We start from the raw sequence: 18,249 nt of genomic DNA, 5'->3' as shown, positions 1-18,249 counted from the left end.
TTTGTCCATAAACTAATGAAAAGCACAGCTTCAAGTTGCACTGAGTGACATGTTCATTCGTTACAATGGAGATTCGGCACTGAAGTTTAATTTAAGTCAAAAACATAAAGTATCCTGCTGCTGTAAACAACCACTAGCACCCCAAATATGTATAAATTGCTGGAATTAGTCTCCAATGAATGCACATATTTAACTTTTACTGTTGTAATAGAAAAATTAGTCGTTGGTCTTGGCCTCTCTTATAAGATTTCAAGAAAAATATAGCACATTGCCAACCTTATCCTTTAGAGATATATGTAAAAATTCTGCCTAAGAATGTCTAAAAACGACTGCCTTTGTTATACATTTTGTAGAGTTGTGTACTTAGATCATCCCAAATATCTCAAAACCAGAGAAATCCAGAGGCTTACTCAAGCTAATGGAGCGTTTCATTTGGTCACCTGTTGCTAGAAAGACAGAGAGCGAGGGGGGAAGACGCCGTACGCAACTTAAAGTAACGTGAATAAAACCTAAAACAAGACCTTGTCTGTGAACATGTGTGCCTGAGATAGATTTTATCTGCAATAGTGGTTGTGTCACGGTGTGTTCACCATCAGCAAAACACATAGTTTGACCACAGGATTATTTGTGTTGAGCAAAATTCACCCCACACAACCAGATCACTTTACTACGTTAACCGCAACCTAGCGAGTGTGGCATGCACCAATGGTGTGTGTCTGTGTGTTTGAATTCAGGTCAATCACTTAACTACAGCACTCACCTACAGTAAGACTCCAGCTCTGTCTCTTCTTTCCCCGCTCTCCTTTCTGTATCGCGTTCATGTGGTACATTTCCTCAGATCGCTGCTGCAGTCAGGTTGATAAACAGGAGTGAAGATAAATCCACTTTTTGATCCCAAAAGTTAAAAGCTGAGCTCTCCTCCCATCGGTAAACACCTTTGGATCGGGGCAGACTTGGATGTGACTCCTGGTGTGTATTCCTCCAGAAGGAGCAGCTCTGTTCCCTGCTCTGCCAGGCCCTCCTCACACAAGCCTCGGCAAATGTCTTTTGTTTTGAAATAGAGATCCCTTGCAGCAGAAATTACATATTGTGCTTTTAAGTCATAGAATTTTATCTTAAGTCTCATTTCTTTTCCTCTACGCCCTAACCCTAACCCTAACCTTAACCCTCCGCCTTGCCCTACTTTTTTTCCTCTCTCCCTCTCCTTCTTTCTCTTTTCTCTACTTTACTCTCTCTACCTACAAGGTCCCAACCGAGTCCTATCTGTCCCAACTTTCCTGGCAGGACTCCCCTCTTTACAATGAAATGCAGCCAGAGAAACGTCTGTCACAGCCGGAGCCACCGAGCCCGGCCCCGGGTCAGCAACCTCTTCAAGTCCTGGACCTGTGGGAGCAGTATTTAGACCCATCCACAGGGAGAAGCTACTATGTCAACAGCATTACCAGGGAGAGGTCCTGGAAACCCCCTCGTCGGTCCCGTGGACGCACCCCCACCAAGGTAACAACATGGTTGTTTTTTCTTTTGCTGAAATTGCTTTAAATCTGAAAAGGAGGGTAGTTTCAGAGCTGGATGAAAGCCTCTTGTCTCAGAGGAGAGGATAGAAGAGGGTCATGGTGTGGAGTAAAAGACTCTGCTCATTTATATGCGCACATATTTTGACTGTATCAGCACTAAAAGGGACCTTTTCAGCCAAACAACTTCATAGGACCTAAAGGAGAGAAGCCTGGCTCGCATCTTTTCTCTTTACTTACATGAGGTGATGCAGACAGGGGTGCACACGCAGTGATCACAGGACAGGTTTCCACAGCTGGAAGTCTAGTGAACGTGGGGAGACTCATGTATGAGTTTGAGTGGCAGTTACTCTAAATGTTCTCACTTTGGGACAGGGTCACATTGAACTTAACACTTGGGTAGTTGCAGAATATATTGCACAGTGAGTGGGCAAGGTCACTGATATGAACAGACAGCTTTAAAAGTAAAACTTTGACATTTTGGGAGATATGCTTTTTTGAGTTAGATGAAAAGACTGAGAAAAACCCAAGACTCTTCATTTACTATTATAAATGACATTGAACAGCAAAGCAACTCATTTAAGAAGCTGGAACCTGTAAATGTTTGACATTTTTGCTTGAAATTTGACTTTAACGATTAATTAATTATCAAAATAGTTTATATTTTATTATATTTTGTATTGATAGACAGACAATAAAACACAAACTTACAACATAGTGCATTTTAAAAATTCAGTAAATACTGCCTTTATGATCCTGTTAAATACGTCAGCGTTTAACATCATGATATGTTTGAGGTCGTAGTTAATAGTTGTTACTGTGTCACGGTTCTTTCCTTCCTGTTTCACAATCTATATATTTTTTCTGTGTCTCTGGAAGGGCAATCCAGTACAACCTCAGACACAACCCAGGGAAACCAACCATCTGTCACTACCACTTCCTGAAGCTGGCAATGGAACGATGCACAGGGTAAGACAGCTGTACTGTAAAAAAAAAAATGGGGTCTGCGTGTTTAAATTCAGGTCAGTCACTAAACTTAGCACTCACCAGAGACTCTGGTTCTCTCTCTTTTATCCCTCTCCTCACTGTGATGCTATGTCCATGAAGTAAAGCACATTTCCCTCCTGCTCCAGCCAGCACTGAGCGATACAGTACACTAACAGTACAGTATATAAACGCTGCTGCAGTCAGGTTGGTAAACGGGAGTGAAGATAAATCCACTTTTTAATACCACAAATTTTAAAAGTGATCGCTGAGATCTCCATCCGTCGGTAAAAGGCTCCGGATCAAAAGCCAGATGGAACTGCAGCTGTTTTTTCCTCCAGAAGGTCTGGCTCTGCACCTGACTCTCTCCTCCAGAGGTGCCTGGCGCTGAGCAGCAACTATTATCAAAAGAGCACTGGCTTTCATTTGTTTCTTAGCAAAATAACGAAGTGAACAAAATAAAATGTGTTTTTATAATAAGCTCTAAATGCGTAATAAAATCACAATTCTCACTTTGAAGTGGTGTAAAAGCTTAACTGTAACATTCACAGTCACAACAAGCGTTTGTTGCTTCAGTGCAGCCTTTGCCTGAGTGAATTTTTTGTATTCTGTTCATATTTTAGGTCAAATTGATAGTACTGAACGTAGCTCTGTTACTACGGCTTTGTGAAATGCTTGTTTGCAGACTTTAAAAGTGGCTGTTGGGCTGCTCTTGTTTTCGAATTGAAAATATTTCCACACTGCGGACATTTTAATTGCTTTCTGCAAACAACATTTGCTTTCATTAATTCTCTTATTTATATATTTGTGTATTTTAGGATCGTCCCAGACATTAGCTTTGTACTTTTATTCAATGATCCTCGTCACAAGGAAGTTTGTACTTGGATTTGGGAAATGTGTTCACAACACTGTGTGCCAATACAGTAATTAGTCGAAGAGGTTGGCTTAGTGTTTTTTCAAACAATCAATTTTTAGATTCTTAACTTTTTGCTTCTGTGATGTAAATAGTTATTAAAAATATTAAATGATCATTCTTATGTGACATTGTTAAATAGCTGTGCTTTGGAATCCGTAAACACAAACGCTGCTCATTTCTATACATATGACTCTATTGTCAGCAGCTGTCTGAGAGCACACAGGCCGGGACTGTGCTCCAGATTAAAGTGGGGAGAAACGCTGAGCGTCGGCCAAATTAAAAAGGGGATTACATCTTTCTAGTTGCCCCGTCATTCACTGACGGACTTGCTGCCAAATTTATTTATATATTAACTGCCCCGCGTCACACACTTCTTCTCAAATGGTGTTTTTGTTGAGCTAATCCCTGAGGGGAATAACAAGGTTATGCCTCTTGATCTGATGCAGATGAGCAGAAGCCATTAGGGCGTCACAGAGGGAGACTGTTTTAAATCCACTACATAACAAAACATTGCTAAATTTAAACCACTCACTGAAACTTTTCATCAGCCTGTCTGACCTCACAGATGCCGTCACAGTCAAACTTCCACTGTTTCATTAGTTTCACCTTTTTATTGTGTATATCGGCTCAGAGTGAGGAAGTACTTTTGTTGCTTCAGACGATTTTTAAAGGGAATTTATTCAACAGCCGCCTGTGACAGAAATTGACCCGTCCGCAGAATCAAATACGACGTCACGGCCTGATCCAGATTGTTAGAGATAAGCATTTTGCATCTCAAGGTTGTGTTGCCTCAATGTTGCGTCAGTGTTTCAAATTTAATGTTGCTCATCAAAAAAAATACCCACATGATCAAAGCAGTGATTCCCCCGTCAAGCCAGTGCGAGACGCTTTCTGTTGACCTATATGTGTCACTTTTTATTCTGTGCTACATGTGTTACCAAACAGGAACTTCACCAATGAGATCTAATGCATACTGCATGACACATGAGTTAATGACCCAGGTGACCCACATGCAGCGGTCTCTGGTGTGGGTTTTTATTTTTATAACTCTGAACATGTTGGCTCCTTCTTGTGCTTGTGGGCACATGCTTGCACATCTGTTGAAAGTGAATAAGTACATTTCATTAAATGATCAATCATTCTCTGGTTCCAGCTTCTCAAATGCAAGGATTTGCTGCTTTTTAACGTGTTTCATCAGTGTGTCTGAAGGTCCATACATTTTTTAAATGTCGTAAATTCAGTTTTTCCAAATATTATGCCTTTAAAGTCATTAATCAAAGTCTTCATTTGAGTTTGTTAGGTCTTAATTACCAAAAACATTTTGTCTAATTGTATTTATCTATTTTTTAATCACTTTTTGTCGAAATGAGCTAATCTCTTCTGCGTGAAAGTCCTCATTTCTGATGTTACAAGTCTTTAAACCTTTATACAGGTTTGATCATATTTAGGGTATGGCGTTCACATGGAACATGAAAAACCTGGTTATTCATAGTTTATATGATCAGAACAGTACCCAGGTTTCTGCTTGTGTGTCTGCAGGTGTGATCGCTCACCATCTCTTCCGCTGTTCTGTATGTTTATAGACCAGCGTGAGGTGTTAACATGCTACAGTTTCCTGGTTTCCATCAGAGAACATCGGGGAGGTTTCGTCGATTTTTCGCTAATGAATCTAATTATTATTTGCAGCCCTGTTGACAGGTCTAATTATCTACTGACTGACTTACTTTGCAGATTCAGAATTTGCAAAGCATCACATTATGAAATATGATGAGTTGTTAGAGAATAAACCGAGGTTTGACCAATAATGTTCCAGATTCGTTCCTCTGAATACACTGAATTATTTGAACTGTTAATCATACAAAAGTGTATATTTTAACAATACTTCTAAACATGGCCAAGTGATCCAGGAGTTGTTGGTCTCAGGAGTTTCCCTTTTTTTATAGTAGGATTTGTCGAGTTTGCTTTGGTTTGCTTCTACTATTTGGATGCTGGTCATTTCTACCATTATCTGTTGGTGGTCTATTTTAACTTCTCTACTCGCTGCTCACTAGTTTCCACACGCTCTCAACAGCTGCAGGCGCTCTTAATGTGACTCATCTTGGTGGGAGGTGTCCCTTGTGGAGTCAAAGGTGGTTTACTTGTTATTGTGACATTTAATATACCAAATATCACCCTCGCACCAACCTCTAATCATGTTTGTGCAAGTTTATCTTCTCCCTAAATACAAATATGTGTCAAAAATTACTTTATCAAATCATAATTTCCTTGGCATTACCAAATGTTATGCAACATTTTTCAAGTAAGCTGAACATCTAACACATTAAAATTATGTTTACACACTGAGGCAACAGTCATAATGATCCCATATAACAATCTAACAGCATTAAAGGTGCTTTCATTCACTGTCATTGTTATTTTAGAAGCTAAATCTTAACTATGTTAATGTCCTAGTGTTGTAACATGAATAAAAGCATCCCCACTGTGTTTGACTTCACACTGTGTCCGTTTGCAAACACAAACCTGTTGCACTGTGGCTAATGTGGCAATGTTAGCAAAGTGGTCTGATTATTGTGAGCTGCTTGCAGTGGCTGATAAAGCCAGCTTCCCTCTAGAATGGGGAAGTAGATGTAGGCTGAGACAAGAGGGAGAGATGAATGGTTTGATGCACTTTGACACTCAGACTAGAAAGTGTCATGGCATGAAACGACAGACAGCCGAGGACTTAAACTCGACAGGACAAAAGCTCTCAGAGACAGTAGTGTGCGTGGACTGTAGAAGTGGGTGATCAGTGATAATGAGCACGTACGCTGTAAGTTCATTTTCATTTCTTACACAATGTTTGATGTTTTCATTCCATGTCGTTTTTGGTGCTTAATTTCTGCTGGCAGGATGTGTAGAATTAAATTAAATGGAACTGAATATGTTTAATTTCATTGATGTGATGATATGGTTCACTCAGTTGGCTTTTCATTGTAAGAGCGGTTGGTGTTGATCTTATCTTGGTCTCAAAACGCTGTCGTGACTCTTTTGTGGACGTGTGTGATTCAGTTCAGAACTTAAAATCAGCATGTTTGAGTCAAATCAGTACTATGCAGCGTGTGTTTCTGTCTAACTGATCAACGGCTGCAACTGCCTCTCATTAACTTCAGTTGATTATAGGCATGAGTGTGTCTGTGTGTGTGTGTGTGTGTGTGTATGTGTACCTCTGTGCCGTGGTGGCGAATCAAAGAGCATTTCTAGCCTACAGGATGTAAGCGGGGCAGAGGAGTAGTTTCTGTGTTGGCGTGAGCATTAGTCCGTGCCTCGTGGCTGATCTTAACTGAACACATCTGTCAGCATCCTGTTTTTAAAACGTTGGTGTGAAATTAAACCCAAACTGGTTGCCATTTTGAAACGAATGCTGTCTTTTTTTCCACAAAAAGCTGACAAAAAAGCCTGAAAGTGCAACATTCTGTGACCTTTTTTCGCGGGTCATTTATGCCAAAAAATGACTTGTGTTTGAAAATTAATTTTAAGATATGAATAGAAACTGTTCATCTGTGCTTACTGCCTTTATCTTCCTGTTTCTATGCCTTTTTTCTCACTAGCTGTCACCTGATTTCCTCTTCGGAAGCCACCAGAGAAATACCGATGGTGGCTGGCAGATGAAGCAGGTGAAAGTCTACCTGATGCACTCTTTCATTGCCAGAGGGCTTTTAATGCATTTCACCTTGACTTTCACTTTGTAGTCAAACACCTGTCAAAGAGAAACATATAGATGATAATCACCCTTTATCGGTTTTATATATTCTCCCTACACAACAGGATGCATTTGGAGAACATCATAACATTCTGGTGGCTTAGTCCGCCGCCTTGACTTAGTCAGTTATGTTAGAGCCATTAGCTGAATATCTGTGCATGAATACCTATAGATTACTTGCACTACTTATTCTTCTTTTAAAAGCATTTAGCTGACAACTCCTTCCTTGTTATTCGTGCCCGACTGGGAAGGTAATCCTAAGTGTTTTACCAGCGCTTAAAGGGCTTTTGATGGAGGGTATTTTCCTCATGAAAATCAATGAAGTCAAGTCGTTAGATTTGCAAAAACTGCATCTGCACTGTATTACTGTAGAATACATTAAAGTAGTGCCAGCTATGCTCTTTAGATTCTCAGAGATCAGCATTTATGCATATGAAGGTGGTGAAATAGCAACTCATGGTGTAAAAAGAAAGGCTGTTACCCAAGCAGTTCTAACTGCAACATGTTGCATCACAGTGGGGTGTGGGTGCGCCTGGTTTAAAGCCCTTATAAAGGCCTCCTCTTTAGCAAAGGAGCAGATTTGGCTCTTAGTGTTAATCCTCCTTGCATGAAAAGATGGCAAACATTAGGAGGGATATGTAGTCTGATTGTTGAAACTAGGTTACAGGGATTGGGGAAGGTACTTAATTATGGCTGCTGCTGCATGAAAAGTTGAAGTTGTGGGAATATTGTGCATTTGTGTGCAGACTTACATATATGTGCATGCATGGGATTGTAAGTGTAAATGTTTTGCATGTAAAGTACAGCTGCACGTGCATGCATCACTGTGTCTCTGCCTCTCAGCCCTTCCTGTGAAGTGAAGCAAAAAAGTGAGAACTTGTTAAACAAACTGCAGTTTGTCTGCCAAGTGCACAGGTTCGACACTTATTCGTATTGTCTGTAGTTGTTCTCAGAGTGGCAGACAGTTCATACACGCTACTTAAGTTTTCATTATCAGTAACCTGCGGGCACCATTTATCAATTAATCATTTAGTCTATAAAATGTAAAAAAAAAATCATTTACCACCATAAATGACAAAAAATGCAGCAAATACTCATATTGAAGAAGCTGGAACCAGCAAATGTTTGACATTTCTGCTTGAAAGGTGACTGACACAACTAATCAACTATCAAAACAGCAACAACTTTTTTCTTTTGAAGAGCAGATCAACTCACGGACTGAATGTTACGGCTCTAAAGCAGAATATGAAGAGAAATGGTTTAAGATACTTGCAGCTTTCTCCAGAACTGATGTGACGTGGCAGAAGGTTTCATAATGTCTACCACTGTCTGGCATCTGAGAGAAATGAGGACAGACAAAGATAAGAAAACCTGTTGATATACTGATACTGAGGCTTAGCTGTTGACCAAAGTGAGTGAGGTGACATTTTAAAAAACCCACGTAAGAATGAGTCATGAAGTCAGGTTAGATATATTTCTCAGGCACATTCAAAACAACATGAATTGATAAAAGGAAGATATAATCTCTGATTAAAGTTAAAAAAAACTTGTAAAAACACCATTACAAGAGCCCATTTAGTAGTCGCAATTTAAGTACAGATAAAAGCCAAAGAAAAGAGAGCCGTTTTTTGAACGACTCAATAAAGCTTGAGCTTCTGCCGATCCCAGGAGATGACCAGAAGTGACTGATGATCTTTAATGGACTTTAATGGTCCATCAGTCAGAGAAAAATCATCAAAGAGCCTGTCGTCTACAAAAACATCCACTGTAGTCAAACAAGCCAATGAGAAAAATGGTTGTCATCTTAGGTATAGCCTGAAATGAAAGGTCAAAGGAAGTAGGTGGAAAAAGTTCAAGTGGAAGAGTCAGTGCTTTCTGCATGCTTGTTTCCACGAATTTTGTTTTATGTAGGACATGAGGAAGTGCATGCTTAATTTCTGAAAGGCCCCTGACCTTTCTGTTGCTCCGCACTGTTGCTTGTTTGTGATTTTAATTGTTTAGGTATTTATGCTCATTGTACTGGTGCACTCATGCGAGGTTGCTCGAGGCAAGAGCATTAGCTAAATACCAACATATACAGTAAATATAATACCTAGAAAAGGCTTCCTCTGTAGTGTCTTACTTAGAAGAGAACAAAAACACATCAGCTGTCAGAGGCTTTAGACAAGTTCTGCAGATGTAACACTACAATGGGAGCATGTTCACACAATAAATCAGTCATTTCCCTTCCCCCTTTTTTGTTTGTTCCCTTTCACCACTGACCCAAACATTTGACCCTGACTTTTAACCCCCCGTGAAGAGCATGCAGCGCGCCGCCTCTTCTGACACCCTGAGCACGATGGCGTTCAGCAATGCCGATGCCCACTTCCATAACTCCCAGCATGACGTGAAGCAGCAGCTCAGCCACTCCCAATCTATGGTCCTGCCTGAGAACGGCAAGGTATTCACACAAGGTCATAAACTGCGTGCACAGTATTCACAGATGAGCAGAGAGAGGAGGAAGTGCAGATCAACTTCACCAGTTTTCACATAAAAACTCTGCACAAATGTACATACAGACAAATGAACCCAGCTGATGATGATGATGATGATGCTTCCTGTGTTTCAGCTGGTCCAGCAGTGCAAAGATTACTCCTGTAATGTGACCAACATCGTTGTGGAGCCTCCGTCTCCTGCGAGCTCTCCAGACAGCGAGGGCTGCACACCGGTGAGAAAACGAATACCATATCTCATATTGACGTTATATACAGATAGACAGCTTTAAGAACGCAATGCTTTCTTAAACATTCTGAGGAGCATCTGGGCAGCCTTAAAGGATAAGCTCACCAAGTTTTGTACTCAACAAAACATTTCTGGAGCTTCACAGCAAAACAACAGCATTCTCCTAAACAACTGAACTAATCCAAGTCTCCAGAAGCCTCGAGATGCCAAATTGATTTGAAAGGAGGTTATTTACACCCTCTTTAAAGCCAAAGTCTTCACTGTAGCTGCTTAGCTAGAGGCTTGCTGAGGGTGTTAATAACATCTTTTCAAATCAATTTTGGATCTTGGTGCTTTCGGAGACATGTGTTATGCCGGACGAGCTGTATGGAGCCATTTTACTTGACTATTTTCTTTTTTACATTTTAAAACAAGCCCCCATCTACTTCAGAAATGTTTTGTGGACTACAAAACTTCACTCGACTTTCTATGAGCATGGTGGTGAGTAGATAATGACTAAATGTGTATTTTTGGATGCACTTTTCCTGTTACGGGTCACACCACCAGACAGAGTTTACACCTGAAAAATGAAAACTCTTCTCTCACATACAACAGCAAAAAAACAAAGCAGTGGCCATAAAGCTCTAGTAGCTGAGGTTTTGGTTTATATGCAGATGCCATCAGATATCTGCAAGTGACATGTAGTGCGCAGATAGCCACACCAGTAATAGAGCATTGAAGCAGTTACTCAGAATAATCCACAGTCATCCCTGTTATCAGATTTCATTTGGAACTGTTTTTTACTGAAGCTGGAAAATTGAGAAAACTGTCCATGGTGATGTTTTTAGATTAATCTGTATCAGGAAAAAATCAGTATGGTTCTCTCAAAATCTTTGCAAATAAAGTAAAATACTTCTAGCGTTCCTCTTTCTCTGTTCTCTTTTTAAAATGGCCTTCACCTCTGTGTTTCTTCCTCACTGTCATTATATTCTGTCCTCAACATTTATAACTTCATAGTTAGTATTAATTCTGTTCTCCTGCACCTTAAATGGGGCCACACCGCAGTGGGAGATCTCACAGCAGCTCCCCTCCTGCTATTTTTCGAATGATGCAACAGTCAAGTTAAATGGGTTCGCTCAGGATGCAGTTTATTACACAGAGGAAAAGCCCTCTGCTGTACTTTACTGTTAATATTTCAACTTCTACTCTCTGTGATAACATTAGTGTGACAGTATTGATATTAGTGCTTGAATATTGCAGATTTTAATGCACTTTTAATGTGTTTGCAGGAGTTAGAGAAAGCCGGCCTCTTGAATAAGACAAAGATTGCAGAAGGAGGCCGGAAACTGAGGTGAGAGACTGATGTTGACACACAAATTAGATCACATCTGTTTGTAAAAAAGTGTTTTAAGAAATGAAGGCAAGTATGACTTGTTCTGCATCCCCAGTGACAGGTATATGTATGTTCTTTGTTTTGCAGGAAGAATTGGAGCCCTTCCTGGGTGGTGTTGGTTGGGAACAGTTTGGTTTTCTTCAAAGATCCCAAATCACAGACACCTTCCAGCTGGGTGAGAGCTTAGACAGTCTGTGTTTAATGGCTAAAGTCCAGTAATAGATGGCTGCGAAATCATAACATGAAGAAAATTTCTTGATTACAAAATCGTCAGCCAACTCTTGTGAGTCATTTTGTAAGAGCTCTGTGTCAGTTCTTCTGTGTTCATCATTTTAGAATTAAACATTGTGAAGCAACTTTTGAGGTCAGCTGATTCTGGTCCATTGCATAAACATCAGTAGCTTTCAACAAACAGGAAAAGTGACCACCCAGCTGTCGCACAGGATACATTATGATGCGTTACGATGCGGCATGATACAATACAATACAATACAACATGATATGACACAGTACGATAAGATATGATGTAGCATGATACCTTACAACATGACACGATACGATACGATATGATACGACTTCATTGTCAGTTTACAATGAAATTCATTTTGCATCCTGAGGAAGCTCCACTCAAGACACAAGTTAGACACAGAGCCACACATATGGCACATGTTCACAAAAGCACATAAACAAACATAAAACATAATATCCTCAAATCCAGATCTTATTTAGCAGCACTCTGATTTTGGTTTAGCAACAGTATAGACTGATGCATAAAGAAATTCTTCAGTCTGTTTAAATGGAGGGACTCTCAGTTGTTTATTGCACATTTCTCTTCACAGGATATTTGCGGTTAACGAACAACAGGTCACACAAACCGGCTGCAGGTGTTGTGTGGAAAAGTTGGTCAAAATTTAGGTGTCAGTTAAATGGGGCAAAGCGTTGTTTCCCACAGCAAAAACACCCAAACTCCATTTTTAGTAAAAACATACAGGTCAATTCAGCCAGCTAAGTTTTGACAAAATAGAACCAAACATGAATCTTTTATTGCAAACAGAAACCAGGAAACAGTCGCCCTGAGAGCAGTGTGGATTTAAGAGGCGCACAGCTCCACTGGGCCAACGAGCTGTCCAGCAAGAAGAACGTGTTCAAGGTAAGAAACAAGTGGAAGAACTGTCAGAAAGGTCGCGGAAATTCAACAAGCCGTTGGGTTACCTATCATTTTCATTTGAATTGTTTTGTGAGCTGATGTGCCGTGAGGACAATGTGTTAACTGATGAGCAGTAAAAGATAAAATCATATGTCTGTCAGCAAAGGGTCCTTATCAGTTAGGGAAGTGAGAGTGGGAAGCTTCTTTCACTCGGTCACTCGACTGTGACCCTCTGTGTAGAAGAGGAAGCTGTGAAAAATTCATTTTCAAGTACAATTTGGCAGATCAAGTTTTAGTGTGAGTGCTCTACTGTCTTTAAACTCTTGCTTTGCTAGCTCTGGAGGTCACACACTCATGTGGTTTGTAAATGTGTGTGTTGTAGCTGAGGACAGTGACAGGAAACGAGTTCCTGCTGCAGTCAGAGACAGACTCTCTGATCAAAGAGTGGTACAACACCATCCAGAACGTCATCGACAGGCTGGTGAGGCACGCGACACACAGGAGACACAGTTGTACTTTCACAGCACCACTTCTGTATTCGTGGTAAAATGGTTTCCCTTTGGATAGAAAGAGTGTCATACCATCAGTACATAAGGTTAACTGTATGACCTTTTACTGAATCTTAAACACACAGACTTCTATACACAACCATGAATGTAGTTTCTGTCTCTTCAATTTGTCTACACCTCTTCTGTTGCCCCACACTCTCCAGTTTCTTTCCTTTGGGTGGATTTTAAATTAAAGCAGAATTTTGTTTCTCTGACGATGCAGTGAACACAATGAGCCTTATTTCACTCCTGCAGGACCGTGAAAACCCGTTAGACAACGTCCTTCTGTACTCTCTGAGGCGAGCGGGCAGCGTAGAGATGTTGGAACACAGCGGAGACGAGGACGACAGGAGAACGTCTCGTAAGTCATCACCACATGACGCCTCTCATCGCTCCATCCTGACCGCCTTCCTTCACATAAAACCGACCCCGCCCTCCACCTCGGTGTACTCGAGGCCTCTCTCACTCCGTCATCATCACTCTTTCTCTCTAAACTTCCACACAGGCTTCTTACACCCCTCCATCCTCTCCTCCATCCTCTCCTCCATCCAGCCCACTTATATCTTCACGCGGCCTCCGTGGCAGATAATCCCCCCGTCAGTCCTGACTCATCTTCGCCGCCGCCCGGCCCTCCCGCTTTTCATCCTCACCACCATCCCCTCTCATCTGCTCTCCTGCCCCGCATTCGAACGCCCCGCACTGACCTCCTCCTCCTCCTCTTCCTCCTCCTCCTCCTCCTTTCCTCCCTCTGCAGTCCCTCGCTCATCGTCCAACCTGGAGAACACGGAGAGGAAGAGAGTGAAGACCCGGCTGAAGAAGCTGATCCTGAAGAGACCTCCTCTGCAGGCGCTGCAGGAGAAAGGACTAATCAAAGGTGAGGATTCTTTTTGAAGTTTGATTTCAGCGCAACTGTTCTTTATTCAGCAGTATGCAGTGGTGAATGATGGAAGTGTGTTTTAACAAGACCACACTTTTACTGCTTAAACTACCCACTGAAGTTTTGTTAGGAAGTTGAAGATATTTAACTGAGCTGCATCACGGCCGTGATGGCTGCCAGGAAATCTCAGCATGTATCCAGCAGCGATGCCACCTCCCTGAGAGAACGTGCACTGCAATCCTCCTCGCCTGTTAACTAAGAGCTTCTCAAAGAAGTTCTTCACACTGATCGTCTGCTGAAAACAAAACTGTCTTCTTTTATGGATCTTTCTGAACGGCTGAAATGAGCTTTTGTTGTTTTTTCCCCAATGTCCTAAGCAAAAGACATTTTAAAAAAGATACAAATGGTGAGAAAAGGTGACAAATTAATGGAAAAACCTGACAAAATGAGTGAAGAAACATGTGGCACCTGAGCCGTACAACCTCTTCTTCACCACTGTGACCTGGAAGAAAACATACTTCTACACCGATGTGTTCTCCGCCACCATCAACACCAAGAACGCAGTTTGTCCCTTTAGTAGATTTAAGACACTTCAGGCGAATTGAAGCTGTTCTGGTGACTCACGGTGGCCCAACAGCCTACTGAGACACTTTATGTTGGTTTGTCCTTTAATTTGTAGCTCATTAAATTTGCCACCCATCTGTGCAGGAACTCCTTTACTGCACTCCTGTAATGCGTCGGTCAGAAAAGTGTCTCATCGGAGATCAACTAAGATAAGAAATTAGCATTCTGCCACAACATCCTCAAGTCTTTTAGACTAAGTAGCATCTTTACATAGATTAAGATGTAGATAATCACTACAGGAGAAACTGAAGATGGTAAAAGCTCTCGAAAACATGAACCGTTTTAGCCTTCCAGCCTTTATTTGTGGGCGAGCAGTAGACCCTTGATATGCAGCACAAGGTTCCTGACCAGATTCACGTTGGGGATGTTGCATTTACATAGTCAGACCCACAATTTTAACAAAGATAAAACAATTAACTGGTAAGTTTGAAAAGCTTCAGCTCCCTTTTGACAGACTAACAGGATGTGTAACCTCAATGACATCCTCGTCCACTAGGAGGCGTAATGTGATTTTCTGCATTTCGTTAGAAGTGAAGATGACGTTCAAAAGCATCTGTGGATTTATAACTAAATTCTGAGTCTACATTGAAAGTTTAATGATTGTTAAACTGATTACACTTCTCATCTTCACATTAAGTTCATCGCAGTCCTTATCAGAGACAACCTAATCTGATCACACAGCAGTTTAGTGGCATCATACTGTGGCGTAAAAGGGTTGCATGCGATTTTATTTTCACCCTACAGTACATACTGTACAGTACATGAATGGCGTTGCATCATAAAGGGTGAGCTTACATCTCTTCTGGGAACGTGGAGGTTTTTTCTTCTATAATGAACAGTAAATTTATCACTAGATTGACTTGAGCTTGGAGCTCTTACATCATGTGTTGGCACAGTTATCTGAGAGAAAAAGAAAACGTCTGATCCGACATAAAAAGTGTGTTTGTGTGTGTGTGTGTGTGTGTGTGTGTGTGTGTGTGTGTGTGTGTGTTTGTGTCCGTCTGTCATCACCCTTCAGATCAGGTGTTTGGTTGCAGTCTGGAGATGCTCTGTGAGAGAGAGAAGAGCACCGTCCCTCGCTTCGTCAGACTTTGTACTGAGGCCGTGGAGAAGAGAGGTAAAGTCAAACACACAGCCGCCTCCTGCTGATCTGATTCCCAGCTTATTGCAGACACGGGAGAAAAGCAGTTCAGCTCTGTGACATAAATCATCCAGCAAAAATGTACTGTAAAACGTTTGTGATAGGCCGACAGAGAGCGGACTAAAACGCACGGAGTAGAAGTTGTGACAGCTGCCAGACAACGAGATCCAAATGAGAGAAAATTGAGTTGTTTAGAAACTGTTTAGAAACAATGCCGATAAATATTTCATACACACAAAGACGTCTGTGTTTTGATCACAAGAGCTTTTAAAACCTGGTTTTGATGAATTAAATATTTCTGAGGAGTAGTTTCAGATAGATCAAGGCTGTGAAAGACTGAAAACTTTTAGGACAAAGAAGTTTCTGGAGAAAGAGAAAGATAATTGATAATTGTCATAGTTACCGCATACAGTTATTGTAGTTTTAGCATGCCATGTTATTTAAAATTCATACTAGAAAGACTACAATAAAATTAGCAAAAAAACAGCAAATATTCACATTTAAGAAGCTGGAACCAGTACGTGTTTTGCATTTTTCCCCCTCAAAGAATTATCTTTGATCTAAGATAGAAGAAATGATCCAAGATAAATCGACTCTCAAACCTGATGCAGAATACTTTTATTCATTTTTTATGTTTTGAGCTCCCAGTTAGCTTCACTTCTACCATGAATATAGGCACCAATTATACAAATGTGTGACATGGTGATGCAGTGATGTCAAGAAGTCAGAAAATTAAAGGCGGGACTACTGATGAGGTGTTCAGGAGCAGTGTTTTCTGTGTGAGAGAAGAACTTCTGTTCGTGTCAACTTTCAAGACCTTTGTAACACACAAAGAGAAAGGACAAAAAGAAAAAGTATAGAAGGTCTTCTTTAAACTTCTACCAGAAAGAAGAGTTTGATTTGTTTTCCAAGTGGCTGAATAAGTCACTGCATGACTAATTGCAGTTACATGATACATTCAATGGCAGTCATTGTCTCTGGTAAATGTGACACTCTGTTCATTTTAACCTCAAAGCCCTGATAAGATGTTAATCATTAATGTATCACAGAAGCCTGACTTGTTCCACTGCTGATGTTGGAACCAGTGCTGAAAAAGCAGAAACAAGAAACAAACAGTTTTGTCATAGCAAAACTCTGTAAGCACTTCAAACATCACACAATGAAATGTTTAGAGGAAGTTTATAAATACTCATGGAGTCATGTGATCGCGCAAAATGTAACTTTAAAAAAAAAAAAAAAATCCTACATGTCTCAAAGTGTCAAGACGTGCTTTTGCCTCACTTGTTAGTCACACGTTTTTGGGCACTTGTGCGACAAAACAAACTTTGTACAAAGCACGCTCAATTATTGATGTACAGAAAATGTGCAGCAAAACAATTCAGTTGGACTGCCTCACAATCTGAGCAGAAGGCAGCACGCGCACTCGCACACCGCTTGCTTTGTCTCTTTTGTGATGCGGGGACTCAAATTCTGATGACCTTTGCCACATTCTGTTGCCCCTGCTCCATCATATAAACTCATTTTAATTATAGTTTTTCTCACATGTTATGCTGTCTATTACTATGACAACATTGCCTGTTTTAGTGTGCATTTGCAGTTCATCTTTAAAAAAAAGCTCTGCTTTAAAAAGTGCAAAGTGAATAAAGATGATTGATTAATTTGTTCATTCATAAAGCACATACATGAAAAATGCAGCCATCATTTTGGCATCAATTATATATCTAATTTCTGTCAAACACTGAAGACTCTTAATTGTCTGCTTGGCAGGACATAACCTCTCTGCTTTAGTAGAATTTTTTTTAAAGTAGCTGGTTGGACTTACATGAGTAGTCAGCTGTTTGGCTTGCAGCTGGTTCATATGGAAAGCTCTTTTGATAAAATCGCTCACACCCAAGCACGTTAAACACAAAAGAAGAAATGAAAAATACAGAAATAAAGTCGGCATACTAGATGATCCTCCCATAAACATTTATAACCTTCATGTCGTCATACATGGAGATAATAAATGTTCATGGAGCATTATCCATTAAGATTCCCACAAATGTCAAAACACACGATATCACCAGAAAGGGAAAACATTATTTTAAACATTTAGTAGTATATACATAAGACACAGCCCAGGTCTGGTGCCTTAAAATATGAGGAAACAAATCCTTAACTTTTGCTCATGCTCATACTAACCCTCTTAAAGGGTAACTCCACCAATTTGACACATTAAAGTGTGTTTACAGGTTTTGGGAAGTACTACTTGCATATGTGAAATAAGTAGTAGAAAGCCTTTTGTGGCTCCAGAGGAAGCTGCATGTAATCCAACAAACCGTCTCCAGTAATATCATTCAGTGGCTAAATTGCATTGTGGGTAATGTAGGCGCCATGTTTTTAAAAGGAAAAAGAATGTGTGAAACAAAAAAGCGATAGCTCTGGTTCTGCTGCTCTAAACCTGGAGCCTACATTACCCACAATGCACCTCAGCCACTGAGTGACATCACTGGGGGATATTTATCGGAGTACTTCAGCTTCAGCATGATGCAAAACGGCTTTAATTAGCAGCTCCCCAAGACCTGTAAACACACTTTAAAGTGTAAAATTGGTGAAGTCACCCTTTACGTAGATCACAAGTAGATACCGTGTCACACTGGTGGAGATCCCCACACTTAGTAATCTCTGTG

At 40.6% G+C, this 18,249-nt stretch overlaps 1 protein-coding gene across 3 annotated transcripts in view; it reads left to right on the top strand.

The window, feature by feature from the left end:
- arhgap9 (Rho GTPase activating protein 9) overlaps positions 1–18,249 on the top strand; it is a 54,067-nt gene that overhangs the window by 26,297 nt on the left and 9,521 nt on the right. The window contains exons 6-16 of one of the 3 annotated variants that reach the window (XM_073468633.1): positions 1,246–1,497; positions 2,391–2,480; positions 9,450–9,590; positions 9,759–9,857; positions 11,140–11,201; positions 11,331–11,418; positions 12,298–12,393; positions 12,773–12,871; positions 13,194–13,299; positions 13,693–13,812; positions 15,458–15,556. In XM_073468633.1, coding sequence (XP_073324734.1) covers positions 1,246–1,497; positions 2,391–2,480; positions 9,450–9,590; positions 9,759–9,857; positions 11,140–11,201; positions 11,331–11,418; positions 12,298–12,393; positions 12,773–12,871; positions 13,194–13,299; positions 13,693–13,812; positions 15,458–15,556 — 1,252 coding nt within the window. The remainder of the gene's footprint in view (positions 1–1,245; positions 1,498–2,390; positions 2,481–9,449; positions 9,591–9,758; positions 9,858–11,139; positions 11,202–11,330; positions 11,419–12,297; positions 12,394–12,772; positions 12,872–13,193; positions 13,300–13,692; positions 13,813–15,457; positions 15,557–18,249) is intronic. The other 2 variants (XM_073468634.1, XM_073468635.1) reach the window with 2 other exon arrangements.

Source organism: Pagrus major, chromosome 6 (assembly GCF_040436345.1).
Source record: "Pagrus major chromosome 6, Pma_NU_1.0".
In the NCBI taxonomy this organism is placed as follows: Eukaryota; Metazoa; Chordata; class Actinopteri; order Spariformes; family Sparidae; genus Pagrus; species Pagrus major.
Note: the sequence above shows the minus strand (reverse complement) of the source record. Positions and strands in the feature narration are given on the sequence as shown.